The sequence below is a fragment of the Anopheles moucheti genome, chromosome 3 (genome assembly GCF_943734755.1).
Source record: "Anopheles moucheti chromosome 3, idAnoMoucSN_F20_07, whole genome shotgun sequence".
In the NCBI taxonomy this organism is placed as follows: domain Eukaryota; kingdom Metazoa; phylum Arthropoda; class Insecta; order Diptera; family Culicidae; genus Anopheles; species Anopheles moucheti.
The window spans coordinates 59,553,096-59,571,465 of record NC_069141.1 but is presented as its reverse complement, the minus strand read 5'-3'; the positions used below and the strand labels follow the sequence as shown (position 1 = coordinate 59,571,465).

General features: G+C 43.7%; 4 protein-coding genes across 5 annotated transcripts; 2 read left to right on the top strand and 2 right to left on the bottom strand.

Annotated features, from left to right (window-relative positions):
- Positions 1-1,696: 1,696 nt before the first annotated feature.
- Positions 1,697-3,574, bottom strand: LOC128303411 (uncharacterized). The gene is made up of 2 exons (XM_053040353.1): positions 3,494-3,574; positions 1,697-3,433 (listed from the first exon to the last, which is right to left on the bottom strand). Exon 2 carries the CDS (start codon positions 3,418-3,420, stop codon positions 1,711-1,713), a length of 1,710 nt encoding a protein of 569 aa, XP_052896313.1. The 5' UTR covers positions 3,421-3,433; positions 3,494-3,574; the 3' UTR covers positions 1,697-1,710.
- A 318-nt stretch (positions 3,575-3,892) lies between these two features.
- On the top strand, positions 3,893-4,464 carry LOC128304513 (small integral membrane protein 12-A). Its single transcript, XM_053041707.1, has 3 exons — positions 3,893-3,935; positions 3,994-4,168; positions 4,238-4,464. The coding sequence occupies exons 2-3, from the start codon at positions 4,039-4,041 to the stop codon at positions 4,372-4,374; spliced, it is 267 nt and encodes an 88-aa protein (XP_052897667.1). The 5' UTR covers positions 3,893-3,935; positions 3,994-4,038; the 3' UTR covers positions 4,375-4,464.
- A 396-nt stretch (positions 4,465-4,860) lies between these two features.
- LOC128304408 (protein yippee-like) lies at positions 4,861-5,438 on the bottom strand. Its single transcript, XM_053041595.1, has 3 exons — positions 5,307-5,438; positions 5,050-5,209; positions 4,861-4,974 (listed from the first exon to the last, which is right to left on the bottom strand). Exons 1-3 carry the CDS (start codon positions 5,422-5,424, stop codon positions 4,899-4,901), a joined length of 354 nt encoding a protein of 117 aa, XP_052897555.1. The 5' UTR covers positions 5,425-5,438; the 3' UTR covers positions 4,861-4,898.
- Positions 5,439-7,043: 1,605 nt separating this feature from the next.
- Positions 7,044-17,173, top strand: LOC128303873 (merozoite surface protein 2). Of its 2 annotated transcripts, XM_053040954.1 has the most exons (7): positions 7,044-7,118; positions 15,141-15,315; positions 15,778-15,965; positions 16,041-16,214; positions 16,381-16,587; positions 16,779-16,892; positions 16,962-17,173. In XM_053040954.1, the coding sequence occupies exons 1-7, from the start codon at positions 7,044-7,046 to the stop codon at positions 17,055-17,057; spliced, it is 1,029 nt and encodes a 342-aa protein (XP_052896914.1). In that variant the 3' UTR covers positions 17,058-17,173. The 2 variants fall into 2 exon arrangements, with proteins under 2 accessions (XP_052896914.1, XP_052896915.1); XM_053040955.1 differs by lacking the exons at positions 7,044-7,118; positions 16,381-16,587 and adding an exon at positions 11,697-11,896.
- Positions 17,174-18,370: the final 1,197 nt, after the last annotated feature.

Here is an 18,370-nt window from a genome sequence, read left to right as displayed (position 1 = left end):
GTGTCATTAGAATGGCATCTAATTAATTATTAATTTCAAATGCAACTCTCATATAAATGTTATGACCTATTCGGAATTTTCTCATTCTCGTTACAGCTTCTCACACTAACCGTCCTTCAGAACATCTTGTTACATGCAGCAGACGTTGAGAAGCTTCTGCTGGTGGTAATAGTGGATTTAAATACAGTTGCAGTGGCGCAATTCTTCAACCGCTATGGTCAGATGTTGCTCCGTCGAAAATTACTGAGCTTTTGTGTTTTAACCTTGGACACCAGGAATGATCTACCCTCGTTGTTTACCTACGATGCCCTTTCCAATTACAACCAAACGTTCAAACGTTGTTTAAACTATTGTCCTTCTGCAAACAGCGGTGCGAACGATTTCGAATAGTGCTTGTAGGGTGCCAGTTCATTCGGTAGCGTGTCCACTATTGGCGTCGAGCTAATATCCTTTCTGCTGATCGAAGCTTATCTCGCGAAGATCACCGAGTTTCTGCTGTACTGTCGATTTCGACCCGATCCACTCACGCTGGAGGAATTCTTTCAATCCGACATCTAGGTCCTCATCCCAGAATATATGGATCCCCTGGTGGACACGCTCGGTTCCACAGTGGCTTCACATTTCCTTGCCAACTGCGTTCGACCGGAACACATTTGCCAACATGCGTGCGAGTTGCTGCGCACGCATTCACACCCTGCCGCGTGCGGAGTATATCGTTCGAATGACGAAATACTTCGATACGCATCTTGGCCGCAAACAATTGTACGTTCTACCCGAGCATCTAAAAATCATCCCGATGAGCTATCTGCTTGGAAGTAACTTTGCCTTCAAGAATTCGTTCGAGCTGTTTCTACTGCATGTGTACTGCATATGGCAATGATGGAACGTAACTTCTTCTCGAAAGGTTGGCGACCTTTTGCCACTCTTCATGGTGCTTGCGAGTGGGTGGTGTTGCAGTTTCGTTGCTTTTATGTTTGAAATTGTTGGGGTGCAATATCATCGTTACGTCGGGCGAAATATTGTGCAACCGCTTACCGGAACCAACAATACCTACAATGATAAGCTAATGAATTAGACGAAATTTGTGGATAACCTGAAGAGTGGATCCGTGGTCTTATGTCTCACGGAAATTAGGTCACAAGCACTAACTATCACGAGTAGGTAGATTAAACAAATTGAATATACCATTAGGATATCCACACTTGTGTAGTTCAACACTTACGCTTGACAATGCTTTGGAAACGGAACTTGAATTACACCAGACAAAACAGCGACACCAGCGAGATTATAGTTTGTATAAATTAATCGAAAACCAACGTGTTTACTTTATTGCTTATTGTTGTTTTTACGTGGAGCAAATGTAACACCTCCCTAAAGCACATCTATGAATTAAACAAAAATCTTTTACACTAGTCATGAAATATAATGTCATAAAATTCAATTCATCTAGTCACGAATTATGGTGTATCATCTTTAGCACTCACTGTCCCTCGTTCGCTAATCGAAAGCATAACAAAACAAACAAAAAAAATATGTATAAAACCAACCGTATACTTGGTTTTGTTTTCAAACAGTCACGCTACACTTAAGGAGAAGGTGAATTTCCCGGTTCCGAAAAAAGCAGTAGATTATTGTTCTTGCACATCCCAGGGCTGTGCCCAGAATGGGGATCGGAAAAAGGGCAGTTCGGTATCCTAGCACCACGTGGCTTCACACGTGCAGTGATCGTATTGTGCGTACGTTTCTTAACCGTGCTTTCGCGTCCTCGCTCAGCTGCGGACAGTTGAGCGCATTAAGCCACACCAAGCTGCGACAGTGCCGCACGATATGTTCCACCGACAGGTCGGTGATTGCTTTACAGCTTTCCAGATTCAGCAACCGCAGGTTGCGCAGATCCCTGCACAGGTACAGCACGGCTGTATCACAGATACGCTTGCAGGCGTCCACCAGCACGTACTCGAGCTGCGGACAGTCACGCACGAGCGTCGCAATGCCCGCCTCGGTTATGTACAAACCCCGCAGATCGATCTTCTTTAGCAGCGGAAACCGCAACGCCATCAGGGCCTGATCGGACAGATCCCGGCAGTGGCTGAGATTGAGATAGCACAGCTTGTGCAGGTTCGCGATCGGGTAGAACCGTATTCGCTCGAACGGCATCACGATCGTATCGAACACGTCCCGGTTGAAGAAGCTATCGCCCAGGTCGATTGTGCGCTGCAGATTCAAATACTCCAGTCCTTTCAGGTGTGAAAAAGCGATCTGCAGATCGTGAATGTTTTCGTACGTACACTGGTACAGCGTCAGGCTGCGTATGTTGGGGCAGCGCTCGAAAAACCGTGGAAGTGTGTTGCGCGAAAACATTGCCGCCGAAACGAACAGCTTCTCGAGCGCGGGATTTTCGTACGCACTCAGATCAATGTTGCCCTTCATCTGCGTGGCGTCCGTAATCTTTAGGTAGTTTAGCTGCGGCATCTTGACTAAAAACGACCGATGCAGATTGTTGATGCGGGCCACCCGAAGCTTGATGCGCTTCATCTGCGGCAGAAAGGCACTGAGGGCATGCAGAAAGTGTTCGCTGGCGGAGAATAGATTGTCCAGATTCAGGTGCACTATCGTTGGTTGCAAGCGTGCTAGCTGCAGTATGTCGTATTCCTTGATTGCAAAGCACGATTTCACTGAAACCTTTCGTAACCGTAGATTCTTGATGCGGCCGATTTGCTGCAGCAACGCACCGGTCGCTTTTGTGTAGCTAAGAGTAATTGCTTCGAGGGTGGCACTTAACATGGCCACAAAACTTACCAACTGTTCACCCCACCGTTCGTACGAGGAAAACGTTAGCTTAATCGCCTTTAAGTTGGGACAGATGCGCTTCAACAGGTTCAAGAAACCATCGTACAGGAAGGAGGATCGTATCGTGAGCGAATGTAACCGTTCAAGGCGAAAATCGATCGGTGCGTTATAGATTTGTGGACCATCAAACTTGATCGATTTAATCGTTAGCGACCGTAAGTTATCCCGCGTAGACTGTAGCACCCCCACCAATGTTTCGCCACTGATTGTGCACTCATTCAGTGTCAGCTCTACCGTGTGACTACCGATGGAGCGCCACAGCATCGGGGCGGGACTGATGACGCAGGATTTTAAGCATACTTTCTCGAACGTGCTGCGTGTATTCTCCAGCACCAGGCACGGTTCGACGCCTTCCTCTATCCGGAAGTTCCGCAGGGACAGGACAAACCGATTCATAAGCGTTCGGTTGTTGATCACTATCTCATACCAGTGTCTGCAGGTTTGACGTACCGAGGCCAGATCGGGAACGCGAAGATTGTGAAAGATTGCGGTCAGCACCTCGGTCGGAAGCGATTGGATGGTGGTGGTGCCCGTAGTAAGGCTCGATTCGACGGACGGCGACACATCCATCGCACCGAGACGGCTGCAAGTGTACGAAAACATTGGCCTATTTCATCATTACGGCGAAAACTTACACACTTACCCGAGCGACTGTTGCAAGCAATGTTGTGGCGGAAATGCAGAAAATCTCAAACGGAATTGTAACCGAAATCGCACGATTGAATAATACGAAACAAAGAGACGCAAAAAGCAGAACAAAAGTTTTTGTTGTTTTCAATCGCAATTTTTTCCTTTCAATCCAATCTGTTTACGCTCCCGTTTGGAAGGGCTGGTTGAAGAGTGCATTTCTCTGTCGGTCGGTCAACAAGTAGGACAAGAGTAATCGGATGATGGAATTTATTTAAATTAGGATCGATTTGTATGTAACCCTGGCTTAGAACAGACATAGTTTACTTTGAGAACATTATTCAACTAGTGACTGTAAACCCATAACTCGAATGCCAGCTGATTGTCAACAAAGGAACGTCACTCAGAAACCGTGATAAAAACCAAAACAAACGAGAATTGCTGTACTCTCTCTACAGGCAAGTGTGTTAAAAAGTTGTTTTTCTGGCTTCATTTACATCATTTGTCTTACTGCAGGTTGAAAATAATCGTCCCACATCAAACTGGCACTAGAATTTTATCATGTGGCCTTTAATTATGCAATTCCTGCGTTCCAATGCGGCCTACATCACACTCCCCGTGGCAGCTGTAGTTGGTGTGATAGGATATAACATCGAGGGCCTCCTTTCGGACAAGTACACCCCCTACAGTCGTAAGAGATGATACTCCAATGTTTCCGATCTACAGCTATCTTCATATGAGCATCGGTTTCACTTTTCAGCTTCCATTCAAGAGAAACGAGCAGAGCGCATCACCGAGGATGAGAAACTAAAAGCGGCGACCGACGTAGAAAAGCTCGTTTACAGGGAGAATGTACTCGGACGGAACCTTTCACCTTCGCTTGAGAATGGAAAATAGTCATGTATATGGTTTAGTTTATATTGTTGGTAGCATTTCCTAGTGATAAACAAGCAATAATCGCTACAATCTTGTTTTAAAGACGATCATGCTTAATTTGAACCTGCGTTTGTTGCTTTTTTCTAAACGATTGAATCAAAAAGAGTCTTTCTATTGTACATTATATATAATGTTCTCGCTGCTTGTGTGAAAAAGGTGTAGAATTTATAAGTTGTTGGATAAAAAGATCAAATTTTACATACTGTTATACAATTGTTGTAATGCACCATCCCTTCGTGGCTAAAATGTTATTGGTCGATGATACACTAAAGGCAGAATGCAATATTCGGAATCCGTACGCGAAACGCAGTAATAATACGCGGTAAAATAATTGCACTTTGTTTAAAACACAATTATCTAAATTCCTGTTAGCTTGAACATAACTCCACATTAACATTAACTCCGGATGGTTGATTTTTTGTTTTTATTTCTCATAAACTGGAAGTTCACAGGATATATCAAGCATCAAATACTCCACAAACCGTTCACTCTTCCTTGTCAGGGAAACCTTTCGCATCGACGATCAAACATCGCTCAAGAAGAACAGCTCCTTCCTTGTACCTATAGATTTTGTAAAAAACGAAAAGTTAGGCAAACGTGTTTGTACGACAGCTGGCAACTGGAAAATCTACATACTCTTGTGGTTTTTGCATCGCAAACTCGTACATCCAACCCAGCTTGACTTTGCACTTCTTGCATATCACTTCGCGCACCAGATGGTATCCGGTGTTCATATACCGGCATTGCACCTCGGAGTGCGTAAGATTGACCACACGTCTGAACAAATACGCCGGACCTGAAAACAGACAGCCGCACGATGTATTGCAAATCTTAGTACTGATGGATGGACAAATCTTAGTGATGGAAATTCGTAGAAATCGACTGAACAATACCGGTTGCTCCGTGGAATCTGGTGCTGATGAGTTGCTCCCAGTTGGTCAGATTGGTATTGCAAACGGCGCAGTTGTACAGCTTTTGGCCGTTGATATGTTCCAGGAAAACTCTACCCATGATTGTGCAGAAGCAGAAAGTTAAATCGCTCGTCAAATGTTACCATGAATGGAGTATACTGTTGGTTATCGCTGCACATGCACAGGCTGAATCTGAGTACTGTTGTATTCTACAGTAAAGCAGCTTTGGCGGCTTTACCTGTCAAAGCTGTCAATTTCAAGTAAAACACAAGCACACACATGCATACAAACAACAACAAATCACGATTAATCGTGATTGCGGACTTGTGGAACTATACTTTTTATAATCGCTTATCTACGCTTTTGTATTGAAATAAGTTGATCAAGGAATTAAAAATATTTAATTGCAGCGAACCGATTAGATTTTTACCCGAGCACCCGATGAAGTGGATCAATCCTTTGTTAGACGAACAGAAACAGAACTTACCAAATGGTCGGTCAACACGGTGCCAGATAAACCAGATAAACTTGCCATGGAACAATATGGTGTTGGTTCCATCGAAGGCGCTATTAGCAAATATAACTTACTTATTCGATGCTACAAACGCTTCTTCGTCCTGGCCATGCTACTCGAAACCTCAGGGGTGAGCGCCATCGTCTGTCTATCTAATGTCCCGACTTTTCTGGCGGATCCATCAACACCATGACTCAACCATCGTTTCAATTTAAGCCAACCATGCGTCCTCGGTCCATGTGGATCACATAAACAGATTTTACATGTTGGTTTGTCATGTGCTATTCTCTTAACAGAGTAATTGGCTGCAGCAGTTCGAGTGGATTCAAGAATCTATGTAAGAAAAAAGAGACCTCACACTCAAAAGGCGAAAAAAGCTGGCTCATGGCACTACCCTAAACAGTTATTTAAGATGATTCTTTTCTTTGAGACACCATCTCGTACAGATGTTAAAAAGGAACCGAATTTCTTAACTTATTCGATTGAGGATTTCGCTCAGCTCATGCACATCAAAATGAGATAGTTGGGCACGGCACCTTTACGTGAGCACACAACCAGTATACGCGCATTGAATTAAAATGGAAAAACAACCGGAGGTCGTTCCGTATTCAGAAATTAGTCAACATTAACGGTTTGCTCCTTGATTCACCCAATTGCATCGACTAGTCCATCAAGAACAAACCTGGTCGAGAACATCCGCAGAATAAAACATACGGGACACGATTGCCTTGGAAATAGGTCAGTGCGAGGGCCCCTGCAGTATATCTAATTGGCCTAAATAGATTTTATTAGCGAATTGGTAAAGATATCGTGGAAAACCCCAAGCCAATTTCAGTGTCGGCACCATGAACGTGTGCAGTATTCGCCGTCGCTACAAATAAGTAGATGTTATGATAACTGATGCTTCTGGTGTACTTAATTCTTATACGGGCTCCGAAATTCATTCTAATTTCGAAATTCGTACGGATAACCCAAATGGAAAAACCCACATGCTTTATCACTCCGCCCAATTAAGGATCTGCACAAAGCGTCATGCAGAGTTATAGATTATAAAGCAACGAGCATCCCGTAGCAGTACGAGTCGATCATTCGAGCGCGCAACACATCGTAAAATCGGTAGAACAGCCGCCACTACGAAACCCAGTTAGTGAAAAAGTGTGCAAAGTTCGGTGGTAACAGCAGAAAGAAAGCATCTTCGTCGCAGAATGAGATCCGCTATTTTTATCGGATTATTGATCCTCGTGATCGTACAGTGCACCCTGGCTAGTCCAGTTCCGCAAGTAAGTTTTGTGACTATAGAGTAACGTACAGTATTAAGAAATGGAATGTGCTCTCCACGATCAAATCACCTGGTATACATTATGTGTGAGTGATCTGTTTTGTATTTCGTTTGGAGTTAGGCATTTAGGCAACTTTAGCCCGAGATCGTGCCTATTAACGTGAGATGTATGGCGATGTGAAGCTTATTTACAGACAAAAGGTACACATGGTTCTACATGCACTCTAGGAAGGGATCATGATCTTTATATTCATAACTCATCCATCATTAAATGGTGGAATGATAGCAACCAACGACTTGATCACAACTTCAAGCGCTCTGGAGCTTGTTTTACACCGTGACTTCTACCTAGAGGCAACCTGACCGCTACTCCGAAGCATTCATTGCAGGAGGCTCTGTTAACACCCCACCTGGCAAAATCCCACCCATACATATACAAAACCTTCTCAATAATTTCTCAATACCTTCGCGAAAGGCGTCGTTATTGAGAAGGTTTTGAACATGTGTGCGTGTTCGTGTCCCTCCGGCGTTCGTGTCCTCTTCGGGTATCGAGACACTTCTTTCCATGTGTTAGTGTTAGTTTTCCCTTCCATTTCTTTCGTTCTGTTCGGCGACGAAGGAAACACAGTCGATACACAACACTTGCAACACGAAAAATTTTAACTTTATTTTTAATATAAAAATAATTATAAGGTCACTTGCACACTACTTTCACTGCACTTAGAAAATAGAAACTGCGAAAACACTGCGAAACAATAGAAAAAAAAAATCACTTTTATGGCTGAACGAATGCAGCCTTCCCTCGCTGAGTACATGACTGTGCGGATGACGCTTCCAATGACGCCGTCGGTCGCTCCTGGAATCGTCGTCTGAAACACAAGGAACCAGAACAAATGATATTAGAAAAGGTCCCAAACATTATCTTACACTTTATCTTACCTTATGCAACATGATGCACTAATATTTCACTGCTCCACGGCCGACTTACAAGCGTCCATCTTGCAAGCTGCTTCACCACAGCTGAGCACAACATTTACCGACGGCCTCACGGACTGTGTGCATGAGTGTGTTCTTCTTTCACTTTCGATCTTTTCCGATCGCGGTTGCAATTGCCACTACACATTGACAAAACGAGTAAAAAAACACATCCGTATTGCTCGATACGGTAAATTCGACACCAACACCAGAGCAAACGCGCTAAATTTCGTGTCCGTACAGCAAAAACCGAAGGCAAACTTCGGGAAATGTCATATGGGACTGACTTTCTACTTTATGACAACTTGCATATTTTTTGCCACTTGGATAGGCGATGAGCAATATCCATCGATGTGTTTAGCTATTTTGCTAAAATCATGCCCAAACAAGGTAGTAGTTGATGGAAACATAAATAATTGATGATATCAGGACAGACGAGATCATCGTGAAAGCAAAATTTACTTTTTAACCTTATCGGATCGCTTTCCTATACATTTCGACATAAGAAATTTTGTACATGCTTACGCATTACGAGAGTGTTAGGTAAAACCAGCAGAAAACGTGACAGTAAGTGAGCAGAATTTTCAACAGTAGTGATTAAACTGTAACGTAATGTTCGGGATTATTTGAAATTTGCCATATAAATATAAAACTGAACGAGCTATGAAATTAATTTGAGGGGTAAAACTAATATTTCGAAACTTTCATTTTTTTTCCGTAACACCACAGGAGCAGTCAGGACCCTCGTCCACTCGCGATCCTAAAGACGCTGTAAAACCTATGAAAGTATGTTTCATGCTAGTCTCTAAGGCTTGAATCATTTTGTTGATCAGAAACTGATATTTGAAATTTGCCATATAAATATAAAACTGCACGAGCTATGAGATTAATGTTGGGTTTAAAACTAATATTTCGACACTTTTATTTTCTTCCGTAACACCACAGGCACAGCCGGGACCCTCGTCCACCCGCGAACCTAATGTCGCTGTAAAAGCCTTGAACGTATGCATCATGCTAACTCACTAAAGCTAGAATCATTTATCTGATCAGCGTTTTATCATGTCTTTCCATAGATTCCCATCGACGTACTGGCTGCGGTTCAAAAATTCCTGACCAATATTCCTGCACCTCCAAAAATCAACCAGACGGGGTAATATCGTCTATTTGCACTTCCGATTCAAAAGTTTAACGTGTTGTTACAGCATATCTACAGTTTTATGATGAAAAATTCTTTGTGAAAAAAATCTGTGTCTTAATTGTACACCGTAAGCTTTATTCACATTCTGGCGATTTTTTAACGGCTTTCAAGTATTCCATAACGATGGGCTTTGCTGTATCTTGGCCAGCACATTGTCGGTGCTTTGGTTTTCACTTGGAAATTACGCAGAAGCAGAAAAACAACATAATGAGAATCCATCTGATAAATTAACTTGTGTTTTAATAATTGTTTAAAATACATTCATTTTCATGCAGAAAATATAATCTCCATAATTCTGTCTTCTTTGGTGGCAAATAAAGTGTCATTCCTTTCTGTATCACCCTTGTGAACGTGAGTTGGCACTGTTTCAAATTAGAATTGCACGTAGGAATCCTTAGGGTTGAAAGAAATCTATTATATGTTTGAATGTGCTTTTAAACAGGATAAAGGGCCATCATATGTCCACATCCACAATACATCTCTGGGATGGAAAAGGGGACCCTGGGACGCTAAGGGATGTTTTCGGGCAACCCGATAAGGGATGATATCAGTCAGCCCGATAAGGGATGCTATCAGGGATTACTACTATCAGGGAGATACTATTAGGGATACTATCGGGCAGTCCGATAAGGGATGCTATTGAGCAGTCCGATAAGAGATAGTTAGAGCCGGATAAAGTCAAATAAACCTCCGTTGTTAACTCTGTAATTGAATCCGATTGACTTAAGACTTTGGACTCAGGTGTTCGGTGTTCCCTCCGGAGTCTACTACTATGATGACTTCGGTGTAAACTCCGGATATGACTAAGGATTACTCTTAGTCGTAAACTTCGCTTCGTACTCCTGTAACGTAATATAGTTGCAGAATTCCAACAGCAACAAAACATTCTTTAAGTTAAGCAGGAATTTGTAGATCAGTTGTAAGCCTACGAAAAAGACGCAGAAATTTAAAAGCAACAATGGCTTCAAAGTGGATACTAAATGTTCATTTACAATGGAGGGTACTCTTATATTACGGATTTCAAGGACACGACCGTGCTTAGACGGAGTTTAGGTTTAGGATAATGGGGTTACGAGACCAATTAAAGGAAATGGTGGAACTTTTTTCATTAGAACGGTCTTCTGGTTTTATTGACTTATTTTATCACTTAACCCGATAGTCAGTCCTTGCTACGAGGGATTAGTCCGGATGGGAATTTGGTCCGTACCGTTCGTGTGAAGACAGACGCTGCTACCATAATGCCACCGACCTGCCTCATGGTGGAACATTTAATAGGATGTAAATATAGAGAATCTCCGGAACAGTCCTACAGGACTTCAATATAACTACATGTAGGACAGTCCAATAGAAAGACGTTTGGGATGCCTATTGGAGATTGAAACAGTTCGATAACCGTCTTCAAGGAGTTCGATAAAAACCCGATAACAAATCTGCTATCATCGAGCATAATTGAAGAACTGTGGCCTTTGATTGTAATTTCAATCGTCTTTGTCGTTTGTAATTGTATGTGTTTTGGTTGTAAATTCGTTGTTAAACCGGTCTCGGTGCGTTAATTAATTAATAAACATTAATTTCAGTCCACCTCGACGGCTTTTTTCAGCGAACCCCGACGAAGCGAATGGTTCTATTCTCTATATGGTATATCCCCTACTAATATTATTAGACAACGAAGTAGGCTTAATGTTGAACTACTTGTACTTTGACCTTACCTAATTCTTCACCGCTGCTCAACATACACATTTTTCGAACACTCGAGAAATACACGACCGAAAAAAAACATTCTCAAAGAGATAAATATAAATAAACCATCAACCTAGCCACTACTCTGCGGAAGGATCGCTCCATTCATCAGCAACAGCTTTTCCAAGCAAACAGCGTGAAAGATCAATTACCTGACTCAATTAAGCGAGTCCAGCGTGACGTCAGTCGCTTGGGTAAACGTAAAGAGTTTAAGAGCAACACACTCTCCGGTCCGCTCCGTTTTGCTACGTTCCGAAATGTAGACAATCATTCCGTTCAATATTTACGCATGTATGCAGCAGTGGCCGGGGAGTTCCGTCTCGTTCCGACCCTCCCATTCCCTAGAGGATGCCACCTTTAATTGAACCAGTTTTTGTCCATACCGAACGTTCAATCCATTTCCTAAAACCGGCCAGCTGGACTCGCTAAAGCTGGCTCAAACAAAGGATTGTGGTTCTGGCAGGGAATGGGACGCAAACGGCTTGTCTATAGTTTTGCTGATGCTTCTGCCGCCTCGCAACACGGTGAAGTTGGCTCTACGTCATTATCCTCGCTGCGAGTAAGCCGCGGTTTCGCCAGCGACCAACGAAGCAAGTCACCGTATCGAACGGCCCTTAAGAGCGTAAAGCAGCGCGCATCTCGTAGCAGTGCGAGTCGATCATTCGAGCGCGCAACACATCGTAAAAGCGGTAGAACATCCGGCCAACTCAGCCGCCACTACTAAACGTAGTTAGTGAACAAGTGTGCAAAGTTCGGTGGAAACAGCAGGAGGAACGCATCTTCGCCGCAGGATGAGATCCGCCATTTGTATCGGTTTATTGATCCTCGTGATCGTACAGTGCACCCTGGCAGGTCCAGTTCCGCAAGTAAGTTTTGTGGCTATAGAGTTACGTACAGTGTCAACGCATGAACCGTTCTGCTCGATTGGTATACATTATGTGTGAGTGTTCTGTTCCGCATTACGTTTGGAGTTGGGAATTTTATTGAAAAAACCTGACTTCTACCTCGCTGCAGATCGTGCCTGTTAGCGTGAGATGCATAACGATGTGAAACTTATTTGCAGACGATAGCGACGCCCGATCGCAAAAGATCGGCCCATTGCATTACCATACAAAAGCGATAGAGGACAGTGCGAGCAGTGGTTTTCCACGGGATGGGTTTGTCCACCGTGGGACAATGGGAACGAGGGACGGCAAGGGATCGGAATCGAAGGGCTGTCCCATATCGAAGCTGTTGGCTTGAATTAAAATCATTGTACGAAGTGATGGAACGCTTACGCGAAAACAGCTCGCAATACGCAGTTCAAAGTAATAGAAATGTAGGGTTTAAGGCGTCGTACAATACAGTGATTCATAACGATTTGATTCTTGACTTTTGTGCTGACACAATAATTATACTAGTATGCAGGAGATGTTCTCTAGGGCGTGATCGTGATCGTGATGCTCATAACTCACCCCTCATTAGTTAGACAGTGGGGGAAATGCACATTAGACTTACAGGTTGTTACAAAAATGCAATAAAAAGTGATGTAATTAAGGAAATGTCTAAAAACTAATGAAGAACTGACGGATTTGAAGATTAACTGACTACTTTTTTAATCAGAAACGATACACAAGATCGAATGGAAACAAAAATGCTTAGTCACTGGGCCGTATGCCTTTGAATCACTCACATTTAATTTATTATTTTCAATCTTCAAACCTCACTCATCCATAATTAGCCAAAGTTTCCACAGCGCATTTTTTGCTACCGCTTTAAGCATCATAGGAAATCAACAACAGCAAAGGACGCATAAAATGTTTTGCTTCACAGTTCGCTGCCCCTAGTGCAGAAGGTGATAGAAAACATTGGTGCAAAATAGGAAAAAAAGATAAAAGAAAATTCCTCCAAAAGAAGTGTCGGATTAGTGAAGTTTTTTTTTTTCGTTGTTGCTATTTCCCGTGTAACCATCCACGTGGAAGGTTAAACTGCTTACCATGGTGGAATAATCGCTGTTTTCTAAAAAGGCGTGTCGATGCTTAAGGTTCTTCACCATCGCAGGTGCTTCTCGCTTCAGTTTCTTCCCTACAGAATCCCACTTTCGAAACAAAGCGTTATGTACAAAACAGGATCTGGCATGTAATCAATTCATAACTGCCTTAAAACACAGTTAAACTCACCCTAAACCAGTTTGCTAAAACGTTCTACGTGCCAACCTGTGTGAAGAGAAGGAAAGCAATGGGCGATATTTAAATTTGTGTGCTAAAAAGCAACTCCAAAACAAAAAACGCTCACACACCCCATGTTTTAAGGCCCACTAGCTGTGGGCTGGTTCATGGAGAATCATACCGTCCGGATCGATGAATAATGTATGCGAGGAAGAGTCTGCGATAGTGTGAAAATTTAATTTAACCCACAAGTAGCACGGCGGACCGCCAACGGGGTTGTTGCTCGCACGACAACACGACGAAAGACTTGCGCGCGACATAAAGCGACGAACCCCTAGATATGTTGTGGGATCATACGACGCTATCATCCTGCGATTGCAGTCGGTAGTGGTGGCCTAAAATAAAAGTAAAAGTTGCCCAGCAGGAAATAGATCATGGTGCAGGCATGATGCGTGCAGCGTGGTGCTACACTTGACATTGACCACCGAATGTACCGTACGCTTGAATGACGCTCGATCGATTTTGTTAGTGTGAGGAATGCATAGACACAAGCGTATCGCTTCCAGTGGAATCTTACCGGTGAATCAACTCGTCGCATTACGCTGACCGAAAGTAATTAAACCATTCCGATATAAAGTGGTAATTTGAAGCTTTGTTTCACGACTCTAGTGAGGTATTCTAGATGAATCAATCCTTCATTAGCTGTTTTGTTTTGATCTTGTACATGGTTCTTTTTTGGGTTCCTGTTTCTTTTTGTGCGATTGAAAAGACATAAGGGATTGAGTTTGAGGCACACAAACAACAACAAAACCAAGCTAGAAGGTTATTGAAGGTTAAGTCCTTGTTTATTTTTTTATATTATTCAACCGCCCATTACAACTCACCCGATTGATTAGTTCCAGCACATACTATAGGCCATGCAATCAACTCACATTTCTCGTCATGTTGTTTTTGCGCGATTGAGTATAAAATAAAACTATAGCGAGCCGTCCATTTGGATGTGTGTTTTTTTTTATCCACAAGCTCCACTGGACATCGTGACGCTTGACGGAATTTATCAGAGAATATTAAACATTCGATGCGGTGCAAAAGTGGTGCCTTTTGCGGTGGTTGTGAGCCAGAATTCACCCAGCATAGGATGAGAATGGCACGAGTTTCTACATATGTGTAAGCCGCATGTGATATCTGACGGGCGTCGTGAGATAAAGTTCCGTCAACTCGTTGGAAACAGGTTTGTTCCGACTGTGGTTCCAACGATGGGTAGGAACGTGCTAAATGTCGCCATTCTTAGTGTTCTAGCGAGAGTTCCTGCTTTTTCTAGCGATAGGTACATGTAGAAGAAACTTGTTACACTTTTACAACAGTGTATATCTCCAGGTATGGATTTAAGTGCAACAAAGCGCATTTTTGTACGAACAAGTTCTTCTCGGTACATGTCGTCCATTTTGTATTCTTGCATGATCATGATCACTTTATCGTTGAATTTGTGAGTCTTATAATCGCTATTTATGGAAGTATCCCGATCCTCTTATTTGTATGTTCCCTGTGTCACAAAAACAAGTTTCCACAGGCATGACGGCGTCATGGCACTCGAAGATTCACCTCAAAAAATTGCGAGTCAACCATACCACTCAAGCGGCACCCTGATGCACACGTCACCGCCATAAATTATCGGAATCGAGATCGGCATTCTAACGTCTGGCGAAGAAGAACACTTGACGCCTGATCGTCGATCCACTACCGGGTGACGCGTGACAGAATGACGCGAGGAAAGGGAGAGAGAGATTAATTGTGGAACGATAGGATCTCCCCGACCACCGTCTCGTGCTTACTAATGATGATTGTGTAATATCTCACAGAAAATGTGGATATAGAATTGTGCAAACACTGGAAACACGTTGATCGTAGAAGTTCGCTTCCCGTTAGACTGATCGTTTTCCCCTGAATAACCCTTTCCTTACAGTTTCTCACCTTCCGTGATGGAAAATTCGGCGTAAACTTCGGTGGCTACCACGCAGAGGCCGGTTTGGGCGGTCTGCTTACCGGCAACAGTGCCCACGGTGGTCTGTCCGCGTCCGCCGGAACGCCCCACGGGCAGCAGGCCGGTGCCGGCATTGGCGGTTTGGTCGGCGGCAATGGTAACGGCATATTGGGTGGTTTCTTGGGTGCTTTTGCACGGTCGCCAGGATATTACTAAACTTGTGCACGCTGTGTCGATGCATGACGACACGGTCCCACCAATTCCCATTCGGTGCGATGCATCCGAAAATTAATGTATGTGCGTTTAATAAACTAAACCTGATGGCTTGACGTTTAAATGTTCGATCACTAACCGCATGCTTACTGTGTCTAACTTGACTTGCACGTGTTAAAACTAATCTTCTTAGGTGTTATGGATTGGCCTTGTGGTTATGTGTTGTTGGAGGCAGAGAAACGTACGCCACGGTATTAGAGCACTTTAACAGCTAACAACAGCGCAACAAAGCACACTTTGTGTTCTATCGCACCAAGTAACCTGCCAGGCAACTAGGGGAAACCCTATCGGACAACTAACCCAAACCCTTCGAAGGTCAATGCTTACCGGAAGAAAACATTCGCAGAACGCACCGCGGGTGGAGCGTACGCTGGGGCAACGGCTGGACATGGCGTTGGGGCTAGTGCTGCCATCGGCGGAGGACTCGATGGAGCGGGCGGAGCTGGCGGTGTTGGAGCCGAATCGCACGCCGGGGGAGTGAGCAAGAAGGTCGTCCGGCTTGGCCAAACCAACCATGGAGCACCACCATCGGAGGTAATCACAAACGGAATATAGCTTTAGACGAACCTTTAGACACTGAGCCGGATGCTTTACTTCCGTCCTGTTAAGGTCGTCATTGAGAAGGAGACCGGTGTACACCACGGAGGAAACTTTGAGCGTATCGATAACCACCAGGTGAAGGAACTGCACACCGACCTGAGAGCACCAGCAGCTCAACCGGTCCCAACACAAACCTTCCACAAGACGGTGTACAAGAAAAAAGTCATCAGCCATCCTCACAAGGTAAGCGCCTAAAGTCCTGGGGTAATGTTAATGGTTGGTTAAAACTGAGCTCCAACATTTTTGTCACCCAATTTAACGCACACGATCACGCGGAACATCCGACGAATCTGACTCCCAAAACAAACAAACAAACAAACAAAAAACCCTTTTCAAAATTTGCCTCTAGGTCGCCGTAATTGAAACACATCACACTGGGCCCCAGCCTCAGCTGGACATTAGTCGATTCTTCGACTTCCAAACATTCTCCAACCTGGGTGCACATTATGCTCATCCTGCACCGCCGCCACCGCCACCACCAGCACCGATCGTCCAAAAGACGTTAGTGAAACAGGTGTCCTATCAACCTGTATACACACCTACCTATCAAAAAGAGGTACCACTATTGGATTTAGGCCCTTCATTGGCTCTTTTGTTCAACTCATCTTAGCTTGTACACACACCGTAACACAAACAAAACTGCTTCATTTCATTGTGAATATGGTCATTTACTGCACGTTGCTTATGTACCAGCTGTAGAAGAAGTATCCCATTGACAATATCCTTTTTTCTACCGTGCCATCACAGGTGCACACCCGTTTTGATTCGTCCAATGGGCACAGCGGTGGCGGATCATCCTCGACCACTCACGTAGTGGCCAGCTCGACTCACAATGCAAACTTCTGGAACGATATCTTCAACGTAAGTTTCACCAGCTCGCTGCTGTTCGGGCCCTGGAACTGATAAGCGTTTTACAATTCCTTTCCATAGATTCCCATCTCCACACTGACTGCGGTCAATCAGCTGCTGAACAATAAGGCCGGAAGCGGTAATCTGCACGTCGAGAAGCACGTTGAAGTGCATTAAAATGAACTCCGACGGAAAAGCGGCAGTAAATCGACGAACGTGGACAACTTGTGTCAAGTGAAACGTTTTAACATTAAATATATGTGGGGAATATTTAAAAAAATCTCAACGGGTCATAAAACTTGGAAAAGAAAGATAATAATATTGGAAAGAAAAGAATATTGTATTATTGAACCATTAGATAAATAATCTCACTTGTCTGGTTTCGGTAGATGGATAATGTCATTAAAATGATGCCGGACAATCTTGCCTTTTTTTGTGGTGATATAGTGATGACATTACTGCGTCCGCCAACCAGGATAATGGAGGAGTAGACACAAGCAGGGACGCTTGAGGACCCATAGCTAAGGGTGCTCTGAAAAAAATAACATCAGCAGTATATCAGGATGGATGCCAACAGTAAATTCAACAATAGTTCGGCGATTCCCAATCTCGATGCACTCAGAGACAACAAATGATAGGAAATCGTGTATGATGTGAGATCCCGAAATTCTTACAACCCAAGAGACTTCAACAAGAATGTTTTAGTACTTAGTACACATAGCAAGAACCCGAAACTAGCAGAGACGGAGATGTGAAGATCAAGTGATGACTATTCCGCATCAGCTACAACATACATATTCGGCAGATCGTATGTATCAGCACCAAAAGACTATCCCCAAATCATTATTATACTACAATATTAAGATGTTGTGAGGGAGAATTTTCCTAAACACGTTTATTACAATTGAAATGCACTCCGATCCCTCTTTAGTACATAAAGGATAACGAACCGGTTATTTAACCGTCAATTCAAAGCAGCCTGTCTGCCTGTGGCGCGGTTGCGAACTGAAACCGACTTCATTTCGATCCCCAGACCGGACGCTGTAAACACCCGCCACAGCTGTCACATCGACCGATATTTGCAGACTGGCTCTGTTTACCATTGTTTTCGCGTTTGTGGGGCGCCCGTTTTATCGTTTTTATCCCGTGCGTACGCGCTGTTCGTCGTAGCCGTCGTCGTGGTCGCGTGAAACAGGAAACGCAAATTAAAGTGTAACCACACAATCGTGCAGAATAACACGTTTTTCCACTGCGTGCATGAAACCAGTGCAGTAGAGGTGCGCAAGAATTGCGACGAAAGAGAAACCTCTCCACGGATGCACACAACCACACGCACGCAAGCACACACACACGTAGGTGCTATAGGGTTTTCGTGTCGAAGGGATCGGCAGGGCGGTGTTGGGATGTTGTTGGCAAGGCGAAAGAAGTGCGTTCGGATAAGGAATTTTTTAACGATAAGAAAGGTCTTGTGAGAAGAATTCGGCTGAGAT